The sequence below is a fragment of the Rana temporaria genome, chromosome 4, assembly GCF_905171775.1.
Source record: "Rana temporaria chromosome 4, aRanTem1.1, whole genome shotgun sequence".
NCBI lineage: Eukaryota > Metazoa > Chordata > Amphibia > Anura > Ranidae > Rana > Rana temporaria.
In genome coordinates, this window is record NC_053492.1 from 53,284,317 (window position 1) to 53,297,595 (window position 13,279).

At 47.4% G+C, this 13,279-nt stretch overlaps 1 protein-coding gene across 1 annotated transcript in view; it reads left to right on the forward strand.

Moving 5' to 3' along the window:
• LOC120936217 (NACHT, LRR and PYD domains-containing protein 3-like) overlaps positions 1–13,279 on the forward strand; it is a 102,503-nt gene that overhangs the window by 16,307 nt on the left and 72,917 nt on the right. Inside the window, 1 exon segment of the mRNA XM_040348410.1 lies at positions 3,008–3,073. Coding sequence (XP_040204344.1) covers positions 3,008–3,073 — 66 coding nt within the window.

Consider the following 13,279-nt stretch of genomic DNA (forward strand, 5'->3'; position numbering starts at 1 on the left):
GGGGGTACCTGATTTTGACAGGTGCCTGCTCCCAATTCCAGCTTAGTGTGCAGCAGTGAACGGAGATGGAAGTTCTACCCCCTGTCCTCCTTACCCCGCAGCCGGCCCATTCTCAGAGCGCAGCGTGCTTTGCGCATGCACAGTAGGGAGCTAGCTGTGAAACCGCAAGGCTTCCCTGCTGGTTTTCCTTAGCAGAGATGGTGGTGGCAGCACCCGATTGAAAAATCAGCTCGGGTGAGAATACCGCTCAATTCCAGGTAAGTGCCCTAATATTAAAAGTCAGTGGGCCAGATTCAGGTCCAAATACGTTACGCTGTGGCGGCGTAACGTATCCCATTTATGTTACACCGCCGCAGGTTTACAGCGTAAGTGCCTGATTCACAAAGCTCTTACCTGTAAACTTGCGGCGGTGTAACGTAAATCCGCTCGGCGCAAGCCCGCCTAATTCAAATGGGGCGGGCACCATTTAAATTAGGCGTGTTCCCGCGCCGAACGTACTGCGCATGCTCCGTCCGTCAAATTACCCGACGTGCATTGCGCTAAATGACGTCGCAAGGACGTCATTGGTTTCGACGTTAACGTAAATGGCGTCCAGCGCCATTCACGGACGACTTACGCAAACAACGTGAATTTTAAAATTTCGACGCGGGAACGACAGCCATACTTAACATTGGCTAGGCCACCTAGAGGGCATCCTTAGTTTTACGCGGCGTATCTCGACGGAAACAACGTAAATTTAGAGCGACGGGTAAATCGTATGTTCGTAAATCGTCGTAACTAGTCATTTGCATATTCTACACCGACCGCAATGGAATCGCCACCTAGCGGCCGGCCTGGAATTGAATCCTAAGATCCGACGGTGTAAGTCAATTACACCTGTCAGATCTTAGGGCTATCTATGCGTAACTGATTCTATGAATCAGCCGCATAGTTACGACAGGCGGATCACAGAGATACGACGGCGTATCAGGAGATACGCCGTCGTATCTCTTTTGTGAATCTGGCCCAGTATTTGTAGCTGCTGATTTATTTATTTTTTCCGAAGTAGTCTGGAGCTCCTCTTTGAAGGGATACATAGTGGAAGTCATTTTCCAAGATGGCTATAATATCTTTGCGCATTGTGACCGCTCATTAATGGGGGTCATGACTCTCTGTTAAGCCTATTTGTATGGCACAGTGGTGGAGAGACGTTCACATTGTTGGGCAAATTTACCCTTTTAAAGATCATCTTTTGTGTTTTACCACATTGTGACAAAGGAAGAGGTGTGAGATTATTTCATTGGCTTTTTATCTTCTATCTTCACCTCATAATAGCACTCTGGTTTATGTATTTGAATATTTATGTTTTTGTTTGGCAAAGCTACATTTGTTGTTTGGGCTTTTAGTTCTACTGACATTGGTGCTTACAGTGGTCAGATTGTGATCATATGTACTAATAGAAAAAAATTGTTTCTCCAATTGCTTAAAGAGGTAGTACTGTAAATGCAGACAAAGAAATAAAAAATCCTGGCCTCCATGCCTTTTTTTTTATTATTTTTTTCTTTGCTGTCAGTTCTTTTTTTTTTACATACAGCTGACAGCTGATGACTCATTGGTTGTTAAGGATTGGAAGGCTGCCTGCTCCTTAACAACTGGCTATTCACAGTTTTTTAAGTAGAAAACAGTGCAATACAATCTGCATTCTATTTGTTTTATTGGTGGGCAGATAAGACATCAGGGGTCTTTTTTTGAAGAGAACGCGTTACCATATTTTGTCACCTATTCGTCACCGATTCGAGTGTATGAAATTAAAGTTACACCCATGCACTTAAAACCCCCCCCCCCATCCTCACATACACAAAATGTTTGAGTGCCCCCGCCCCCACATACATGAACGTGTAAATGTACACATCAGGGGTGCCTATGTTCAAAAACTTAAATTGTGCTACACATATTGAGCTAGATTCAGGTACAGCGGTGTACCTTTTGGCCCGCATAGCGCATCTCATGTGCGCTACGCCGACGTAAATCAGGGAGCCCAGAAAAGTATTCTGAAAGATCCCGCGCCGTACGTTGCGCCGGCGTAGTGTAATTAGCCCGGCGTAAGCCCGCCTAATTCAAAATAGGTAGGGGGCGTGCTTTATTTAAATTAGCCGTAACCCAATGTAAATGAATTGCCGTTCGTACGGCGCATGCGCGCGCATGCTCAGAATCACGTCACATATACTTCCTAAGAAACGTCGGCGCAATGCTTTCGACGTGAACGTAACCTACGCACAGCCCCATTCACGTACCACTTACGTAAACAACGTAAAATTTGACGGCTGTTCCGACGTCCATACCTTAACATTGACTGCGCCTCATATAGCAGGGGTAACGTTACGCCGGACGTAAGCCTTACGTAAACGGCGTAGCGGGCGCAAGTACATTCGTGAATCGGCGTATCTAGCTCATTTACATATTCTATGCGTAAATCTACGGAAGCGCCCCTAGCGGCCAGCGTAAATATGCACCCTAGATACGACGGCGTACTAACACTTATGTCGATCGGAGGAAGCTGAAATTCAGGCGTATCTAGCTCCCTGAATAGTACGCATAGATACGACGGCGCATCTTCTAACTTACGCGCCGTATCAATAGATACGCCGATGTATAAAGCCTTGGTGAATCTAGCTCATTATTTATTGCCACTTACACTAGAGAGAGATCAATAACTCTATGCCCATTATTCATGATTAACTCTAAACTGACAACCTGTATGGAGATAATTTTTACTGAAATGATATGTTTAATCAACTGTTACGCTAATACTGTGTGACATAAAAAACTGAAACTACCGCTATTTTATTCTCTAGGGTGTCTGCTTTTAGAAAATATAATATGTTTGAGGGTTTTATGTAATCTTCAGGCCTAAAACAATTTTTCAACAGATGTCCAAAAAACTGTGGCAGAGAAAGGAATAATGTGTGGCTTTGTGCATGTGAAAGATCAGTTTCAGGTTGAATTATGTTATTACTTTTTTCTATAGGTGAAGGTCTGGTGGATCAGATTCTACTGGATGAGTATGGACATTCACTGACTCCAGAGCTGAAAGGTAAATAAAATATATAGATTATATACAGGTTTAACTGATACTCACCTTTCACCTTATTGTTAAAGGTTGTGGGAGCAGAAACAAATGTATGTAGCTTTTTGACTATGTGGTTATATTTCAAAATGCTTTGTTTAGCTAGAATGCAGTCTGTTACTTGGTATTAATCCAAAATGTGTGAGCAATATTGCGCTTGTGTAACAATAAATTAATCTAAAAAGTTGCAACATTAATTGTGAGATATTGTACACGACAAAAATACAGGACACCAAATATGTTGCACTAAATGAAAAAGGAATTCATATCCGAGTAGTGAATCATAAAGTCTTTAAAGTCCAAAAACGCATAATAAGTGTGTAGCCAAAGAAAACAACTCATGACTGTTGTATAATCTATGTCATCTCAGATTTTACCCCTTACACACATTGCTATACCTTACAAAGTAACTTAGACCAGACCGAGGGTGTGGAGTAAACATGGCCGTAGCAGCCTCCTTTATTTAAAATTATAAACGTTTAACATACTCAAAAACCAGATTTCCATAACCCAGGGTGTGATCAATAATGGAGGAAAACTTTATTAGAACTTTTTGTACCATTCCTGCACTGCGGCCTTCTTCTTCCGATAACAGGCCTCAAGCCGACTTACTGACTCAAAGACAAACTTGACCGCAGTGCCCCATTTCCATTACTTCCAGCTTAGCCTCCGCTTGCTGTAATCCCAAACCTCAGGACCCATACCAACGACAAGTCCTGACCGTGTTTTCCTGGTATTTCCTCCTCCTGCAACACGACCGACACCCGCCACTGCCACGACACAGGCAAACGTCATAATCTGGATAGATAGGAAAGACAAAGAAAAAACACCCCCAAACCAAAACCCAAATTTCATCAAACTTAGGGAAGGGTGGGTGGGAAATTCACTAGGGGCAGTGTTACAGCTGTGGGCGGGCTCTTCCTTTTTATACTGCCCTGCCCTACCCCTCCCCTATTCCCACTGCCAATCCCCTGCCCTCTCTCTTTCCTTTCCTGCTTAACCCCCGTCATGCCCGCCCTCCGCCTATGGCATTCTTTATTCTTTGGCTCCGGGCTTTTCTTGACTGTTGTATAATCTATGTCATCTCAGATTTTACCCCTTACACACATTGCTATACCTTACAAAGTAACTTAGACCAGACCGAGGGTGTGGAGTAAACATGGCCGTAGCAGCCTCCTTTATTTAAAATTATAAACGTTTAACATACTCAAAAAACAGATTTCCATAACCCAGGGTGTGATCAATAATGGAGGAAAACTTTATTAGAACTTTTTGTACCATTCCTGCACTGCGGCCTTTTTCTTCCGATAACAGGCCTCAAGCCGACATACTGACTCAAAGACAAACTTGACCGCAGTGCCCCATTTCCATTACTTCCAGCTAAGCCTCCGCTTGCTGTAATCCCAAACCTCAGGACCCATACCAACGACAAGTCCTGACCATGTTTTCCTGGTATTTCCTCCTCCTGCAACACGACCGACACCCGCCACAGCGCACCACTGTAAACACCTTTACAGTTGGGCGACCCTCCACACCCTAAGGGCCCTCTGAATCCCGTCCTGCAGCCCTAGCACCCACATGTCTATTCCTACATCTGTCAAATGCACCCCATCCCTGCGCAAATACCGCCACGTCCCCTCCTATAGCTCCATGTGCCGAATGACCAACCCCCCATTCCTCTCCATGAACCTCCCAATGTCCCTGTTTACCTTTCTCCTGGCCCTGTTGATGCCCCCCCAAGATCTGGCAAGGCGCCACGACGTACGAGACACCATGTCAGACCATACAACTACCATCTCCGGAAATGCCATGCGCAGCCTGAGGACATCAAACTTTATGTCCTTAGTCAGGTCTAACATGGACTTCAGGCCGAGGTCGTTCCCGCCCACGTGCAAAACCAAGACATCGGGCGGTCTGTCCAACCACGCATATTTATGCACCTCGGGCACGAGCCTGCTCCAAAGCATCCCACGCACCCCTATCCAGCGAATCCTAGCCTCCTCCCTAGGAAACCCCAGCTGTCTACCTCCCGGTCTGGCCTCGGCCCTCTTTGCCCCCCAATACACGTATGAGTGCCCCATGATCCATATCAATGCCGGCTCCGAACCTGTAAAACAAAAAGAAAATTCTCCAGCGTAACCTAGCCGCCCCAACTAATAGGCTTCACAACACCACACAGTTATCAATCCCCCCCCCCCCCTTAAAGTTCCCCCTTTTCTTACAGCTGGACTAACAAATGAGGGCGTACATAGATACGAAACCTATTAGACTCCCATCTCCCTATTTTTTTCACTGACTCATCATCTAAACCATTCCTGGCTGCCTCTGTAGCTGCTCCGATCCTAAACGAGTGGGCTGAATATTCCCTGTCCGCCAGGCCCAAAACCCTCAAACCAGAGAGAAATACCGCCGTGAATTGAAACTTGGATAAAGGGGACCCATCTGCGTGTATCAGGAAGGACTGCCCAACCTCCGGGCGATTTTCCAGAAAACTACTTATCGCCCCCACCGGACAAACCGGCGACCCCGGTACCCCAAAGACCATGACCCTCTTCCCTTTCCCCTTTTGATCCGTCTTGGATTTTCTCAGCCATAGTGCCACCCTATCACTCTCGCAACTTACCTCGTTCCTCCAGATCCCTCCCTGTATCTTCTTGGAAGCGCTAACCAATTCCCCTATCCGGAAAGCCCCAAAGAAGGCTAACGCAAATGCCGCACGAAATAATGCGACTTCATAGGCCGAGGCGCAGACCTCCGGCAAACACTCGAACAAACCCTTCAGCACCCCAAACGACACTGGCCGTCTGGCGTCCTTGTTGGTTTTTCCCCGCCTATACCCCTTCAATGCCTGTCTCACCCAAAATTCTTTAGTGAAATCCGGTAGGCCTTGCCATTTTAATAAAAATGCCAATTCCGCCACTTTCTTATTCAGGCCCGAAACCGAGACCCCTCCCTCCATTAACCTCGCCACAAAGTATAACATCAGTAACCTTCCATCCGGACCCTTGACGTCGACCCCAGTATCGCGGACAACATCCTCCCACTCCTGCCAGACCTTGCTGTAGGCGGCCCACGTCGTCTCACTCACCGACCTGCGAATCCACCCCTGCGCTACTCCAAGGCAATTTTTCACAGCCCGTCGGGACAGGTGAGTCCTTTTTTCTCCGCCTCCGGCACCAACTCCCGAAACCTGTCCCACTGAAAATGAGACAACGCATCAGCGATGACGTTTTCAACCCCGGGGATGTGCACTGCATAAATAAATATATTCAATTGCATGCAACGTAAAGTTAGCCTCTGAAGCATACTCACCACCGGTGGTGATGACGCAGACATTTTGTTAAGCACCTGAACAACTCCCATGTTGTCTACGTGGAAACGAACCTTTCGATCCCGAAAGGACTCGCCCCACAGTTCCACCGCCAGCACCACCGGAAACAATTCCAGGAGCACCAGGTTTTTTGTGAAACCCGCCTGTACCCAACTCGGCGGCCAAGCGCCCGCACACCATTGTCCTTGGAAAAAGGCTCCAAAACCCGTGGAACCCGCTGCGTCAGTAAATAACTCCATGTCATAATTGCTAACCGGCCCCGCCATCCACATGGCCCTACCATTAAAGGACTCCAGAAAGCTGAGCCACACCCGTAAATCCCGCCTGTGCATTTTACCCAAACGGATAAAATGGTGCGGTGAACGCACCCCTGCCGTGCTGGCCGACAGCCGTCGACAAAAGGCCCTGTCCATGGGTATAATGCGACAGGCAAAATTGAGCTTGCCCAGCAAGGATTGGAGAGCTCGCAGTGTTACTTTCTGCGACGACAACATACCTCTGACTTCTTCCTTCAGCGCATCCACTTTGCCCTCCGGCAAACGGCACTCCATGGCAGCCGAGTCTATCGTGATCCCCAAAAAGGTAATCATCGTCCTCGGCCCCTCTGTCTTGTCCGGGGCCAACGGGACCCCAAAGCAGTCAGCCATGTGCTCCAGTGTCCCCAATAGTACCGCACACGTCCTGGATCCGGCCGGTCCCACGCACAGGAAGTCATCTAGGTAGTGGTTGATGGAACTAACCCCCGATACTTCCCTGACCACCCATTCCAGGAATGAACTAAATTGCTCGAACAGAGCGCAGGATAGCGCGTATGAGATGCGCTACGCTGGCACAAAGATGCGCCGATCTACGTGAATCCCGCTAAATGTGTCCAGTCAAGCCTCGCCCTCACTAATGCAATCCTGCGGTTCAAACAGGCAACCAAGCCCCCCCAGACTGGGGGGCACACTCAAGGGCCACCGACAGCCTCCTCAGCTCTCCATCTTTCACCCAACTGCTCCTGCTGGCATGACCCATGCCTATTTATGAGTAGGATGACCACGTGTCCCGGATTACCCGGGACAGTCCCGCATTTTGCAGGTTTGTCCCGGGCACATTTATTCCAGGACAATACAGTGTCCCAGAATGAAACTGACACAGCCACCCCCCGGGCCAATCTGATGCCCCCAAAAAGGCCACCACATCACCGCTTTACTCACTGACAGTACTTGTCCTGGCTGGGAATGCCTGGAGAAACACAATCCCGCCCCCTGCTTGTGATTGGGGAAATTGTAAATCGCGCCTCTTGTGTCCAATCACTGTGCTGTGATTCGTTACAACACAAACTGATTTTTGGGAAGGGAGGGTGTCCCTGAATGGTAGTTTGGAAATGTGGTCACCCTATTTATGAGGTGGCCTGCCCCCTGCCAGCCCTTTTTACTAGGGATTGACCGAGGTCCTCATAAATATTCTATGCCCCAGAAAACAGGGAGAGGCACTAGAAGAGCTGCCAGGATGAGTCATCCAGCCTAACTCACTGAACCCTGACCCAGATTCACAGCTTAGGCTTAGCCCTGAGCTAAAAATAAATTTCCCTACTCTAAGAAACTACAATACTAACTAGCACACACTATTGGGTGCTACAGTTATGTAATGGAATAAATGTCCTAGAAAGGTTATTGTTGATTGAAAATGTATACTACGACGCAGCGCATAAATACACTACATAACAATACAGTTCCAAGCATACAAATAAATTACATTCATCCATCCTGCGGTATGACGCCTGATGTGTTGCGCAGAGTAATGTAACCCTGAAACATCACATCATGCATGACGCCGCATTACCCTGAAAACAGTACTTCAAAAACGGGTCAAAGTCATATACTGTCAAAGTAGTATTCAAATGGGCAACGGGTGTAATTGGGGGGGGGGGGGTATGGGAGGGAAATATGTCAGCACCCTCCCTGCCAGTTTAGTGGTTGGGGGATTTGAAATCCCTATTTTTCTCCATCAAGACTTTTAGGACAGACCAGTTTGTCCTTTTCATGGAAGCCTTGGGAGATCACATAACCGGAGCACTCTGAAAATAGGTAAGTATTTGCATCTTCCATCTACAGGGTAGTCAGTGTAGATCAAAGGTCTCCAAACTATGGCCCTTCAGTTCTTCAGGAACTACAATTCCCATCATGCCTAGTTATATCTGTAAATGTCATGCCTTGTACACACAACCAGTTTTCACAATGAGAAAACTGCCATTTTTTTTATATTGGTCGTGAAAAACGGTCATGTGTATGCTCCCCAGCAGTTTTCTCGACGAAAAAACTGCCCACAAAAAAAATGAAACCAGCTCTCTTTTTTCTCGTTGTGTTCCCGTCAGTCTTTTTCTCATCACGAAAAACGGTCGTGTGTATGCTTTTCTGAAGGGAAATAAACATGCATGCTCAGAATCAAGTATGCAGCCCAAAGGGTGGTGCCATTTGAAAGGAACTTCCCCTTTATAGTCACGTTGTACGTGTTGTACGTAACCACGCTTTGGTCGGAAGTTTTTTTGCATGAACGTGTGTATGCAAGCAGGGCCGGCCTTTGCGGTGTGCGGACAGTGCGATCGCTCAGGGTGCCATAGCAACATGGGCGCCTGGCGACCGCAAAGATTTTTTAATTCGCCCGCGTATTAAGTAGTGGGCGGGGGGCGTGCCGCACACTGGGGGTGTCAGGCCGGCGCCCCCGCGACTAAAGAGGACCTTTCCGGGTGGCATGGCGTGGTGCCGGGTGCCTGGCTTTGCAGGGGGGGGTGCCGTGCAAGCCGCATCCCAGCGAGCCGTCGGCACACCCGTGACCTGGCCGCAGTGATTCTCCTTCGGCAGCTCCGCGGGTCTGAGTCTCGGCTGCCTGTGACTGTCTCAGTCACGCAGCCGAGCAGTGAAGCCTCCTCCCCCTTGCCTGTACTGTGTGTGCAGCACGCGGCAAGCAGGTTATCTGAGCCTGCTTGCTTTACAGGGCTGAAGGGGGGGTCGTCTGTATTTTAGGGGGGTCTGCACTGTAGGGTGTGATCTGTATTGTGGGTGGGGGGTTGTTTTCTGTATTGTGGGGGGGGGGTTCTTTATTGTTGGGGGGGGTCTGCTGCACTGTAGGGGTTGATCTGTATTGTAGGGGGGGGGTGTTTTCTGTATTGTGGGGGGGTTCTTTATTGTAGGGGGTGTTCTGTAATGTGGGGGGGTTCTTTATTGTAGGGGGGTCTGCACTGTAGGAGTGGTCTATTGTAAGGGGGGGGGGGTGTTCTTTACTGTTGGGGGGTCTGCACTGTAGGGGTGGTCTATTGTAGGGGGGGGGTTCTGTATTGTAGGGGTAAATCTGTATTGTAGAGGGGGTTCTGTATTGTAAGGAGAGATCTGTATTTTAGGGGGAGGGGGTATGCACTGTACGGGGGTCTGCGTAACATGCAGGGGGTCCAGAACTGTTAGGGGGGTGTCTGTGTTACATATAGGTGTTCAGGGCTGTGTAATGTAAAGGTGTGCAGGGTGCTGTGTAATGTAAAGGGGCCCAGAGGTGCAGGGTGCTATGTAATGTAAGGGACCCAGTGGTGCAAGGTGCTGTGTAGTGTAAAGGGGTCCAGAGGTGCAGGGTGCTGTGTAATGTAAGGGGCCCAGTAGTGCAAGGTGCTGTGTAGTGTAAAGGGGTGCAGACTGCTGTGTAGTGTAAAGGGGTCCAGAGGTGCAGAGTGCTGTGTAATGTAAAGGGGTCCAGAGATGCAGGGTGCTGTGTAATGTAAAGGGGTCCAGAGGTGCAGGGTGCTGTGTAGTGTAAAGGGTCCCAGAGGTGCTGTGTAATGTAAAGGGGTCCAGAGGTGCAGGGTGCTGTGTAATGTAAAGGGGTCCAGAGGTGCAGGGTGCTGTGTAATGTAGAGAGGTCCATTGGTGCAGTTGTGGAGAGAGGGTACACAGTAGTGACAGAGATATTGAAGGATGCAGGGGGCACAGTGGGGTGTTTTTACATTTTATGGGGGGGGGGGGGGCAGATATAGAATCCGCCCCGGTTGCCAAATGCTCAAGGTACACCTGGCAGGCCACAGGCGGATTCTGCCGGAAAGACGGCATGGCGGCTGTCCTTGCCTTGCTATGAGGAGCTCATATGCAATGCGCACTGAAAAGAAAAAGGAGGGCAAAAATCCACAGAAGCAGGCAGCGGATGTAAAAACTTTTTTCTGTAAGTAAATTCTTTTTTTATAAGTGCAGTGTACTGCTTAATGTCTGTTTTGTATTTTCTTTTTTAAATAGGGTGTTTCTTAAAGGAACTGTAAATGCAAAAGTTAAAAAATACTTTATTGTAATTATGTTTGATATTTGATAGTAAATTTACAGGTAGTGGTATTATACCATGTGATTTACTTTATATGTGGCGTTATTATAGCGTGCGATTTACTTTATATGTGGCGTTATTATAGAGTGTGATATACAGTATATGTTGAGTTATTATAGCGTGTGATTTACTTTATATGTGGCGTTATTATAGCGTGTGATTTACTTTATATGTGGCGTTATTATAGCGTGTGATTTACTTTATATGTGGCGTTATTATAGCGTGTGATTTACTTTATATGTGGCGTTATTATAGCGTGTGATTTACTTTATATGTGGCGTTATTATAGCGTGTGATTTACTTTATATGTGGCGTTATTATACCGTGTGATATACAGTATATGTGGCGTTATTATAGCGTGTGAATAAAAGTTGTATTTTTATCATAGCTTGTAATCTTTTTGTTGGGAACTTAACGGAATGGAAGGCTTTAAATGGAGCCGGTATTGGAGAGAGGGGTGTGGTTACCAAGGGGCGTGGTTACTGAGGGGCGTGGTCACTAGGGGGCGCTGTAAAGATTTCTCGCACAGGGCGCCTAAAGGCCTAAGGCCGGCCCTGTATGCAAGTCAGGCTGGAAAGGAATCACGTCGGGAAAAAAAGTTTTTTTTCCTGCTGAGAAAAATGGTTGTGTGTACGAGGCATTAGAGTTTTACAATGCCTCATGGGACTTGTAGTTCCGCAACAGCTGGAGGGCCGTAGTTTGGAGATCCCTGTGGGTGGGAACAGTTCTAAGCTTTTTTCTAGCCTGAAATTCCACTTTAAACAGCGTCCATTTGTTTGTAACTCTGCTGAAATCCAGTGCCAGCCACAAAACTGCTCATTGTGAAAAACTATAGCCAGAGTTGTCAAACTTCTAAAGTGACATTCACTAATACAACACAAAAAAGTTACTATTAAATCCTAATTTTTTTTTTTTTTATTTTAACGCAGATGCAAATACTTGTTTGTTGTAAATACTTGTTTGTCTTTCCTAGTGGTCCCCTGATTGTTGGCCTTAAATTTCCTAATTCTAATAAAGGTGTTTTAAACACTTAAGCACCCATTTACCTTCGATATAAGCACTCGCAACCCGGTCTGAAGCTCCGTGAGCGCGCCCGCGGGACCCGCGGACCCGATCGCCGCGGGTATCCCGCGAACGGCCACCGGAGCTGAAGAACGGGGAGAGGTGGAGAGGTGTGTGTAAACACCTACCCTGTTCTTCATTGTGGCAGTGTCAGTGACCGTCTGTTCCCTGATAGTGATGTCGCGAACATAAAATTTTCCGTTTGGAAACGGCGAACGCGAATTTCCGCAAATGTTCGCGAACGGGCGAACCGCCATAGACTTCAATAGGCAGGCAAATTTTAAAACCCACAGGGACTCTTTCTGGCCACAATAGTGATGGAAAAGTTGTTTCAAGGGGACTAACACCTGGACTGTGGCATGCCGGAGGGGGATCCATGGCAAAACTCCCATGGAAAATTACGTAGTTGACGCAGAGTCTGGTTTTAATCCATAAAGGGCATAAATCACCTAACATTCCTAAATTGTTTGGAATAACGTGCTTTAAAACATCTGGTATGATGTTGTATCGATCAGGTAGTGTAAGGGTTACGCCCGCTTCACAGTGACAGACCAAACTCTGACAGACCAAACTCCCCATTTAATGCACCACAAACAACCGCAAACAGTCCATTTGCACAACCGCAAACTCCCCATTTGCACAAGGTTGGATACCAAGATAGCCATGTCCCGTTCCTTGTCCTCACTTGCAGACAACTAACTGCTATTCTATTACAGTCAAAATAGTTTTTTTTTTTTTTTTTTATGTAATCTACTGTGACACCAGATATGAGTGGTGGCACTGGGCAAGTGGGCACAGTATACGCTGTGAGACAGACACACACGCTGGCAGGCAACTGCAATTAGATTACAGAGGGAAAAAAAAGCAGACTGATGTACTAGCCCTAAAAAGGTTTTTTTGGGGTGCTGTCAGGACGCTGTCCTTACAGCAGAGATCAGATGAGTCTTTCAGGACTGGAGTGGACACTGAATACACTGGCCTAGCTATCGATTTCCCTATTAAATCAGCAGCAGCTAACTGTCCCTCCTCTCACTAAGACTGCAGCTTCCGAATGAATCTAAAATGGATGCTGTCCAGGAGGTAGGAGGGTCTGGGAGGGAGGGTATGCTGCTGATTGGCTGGAATGTGTCTGCTGACTGTGAGGTACAGGGTCAAAGTTTGCTCAATGATGACGAATAGGGGGCGGACCGAACATCGCATATGTTCGCCCGGCGCGGCAAACGCAAACAAGCTATGTTCGCCGGGAACTATTCGCCGGCGAATAGTTTGGGACATCTCTATTCCCTGATATAGGGAAAGACGATCACTGACATCACACGTCCAGCCCTGCCCCCCTACAGTTAGAAACACATATGAGGTCACACTTAACCCCTACAGTGCCCCTAGTGGTTAACTTCTAAACTGCAATTGTCATTTTCACAGTAAACAGTGCATTTTTATAG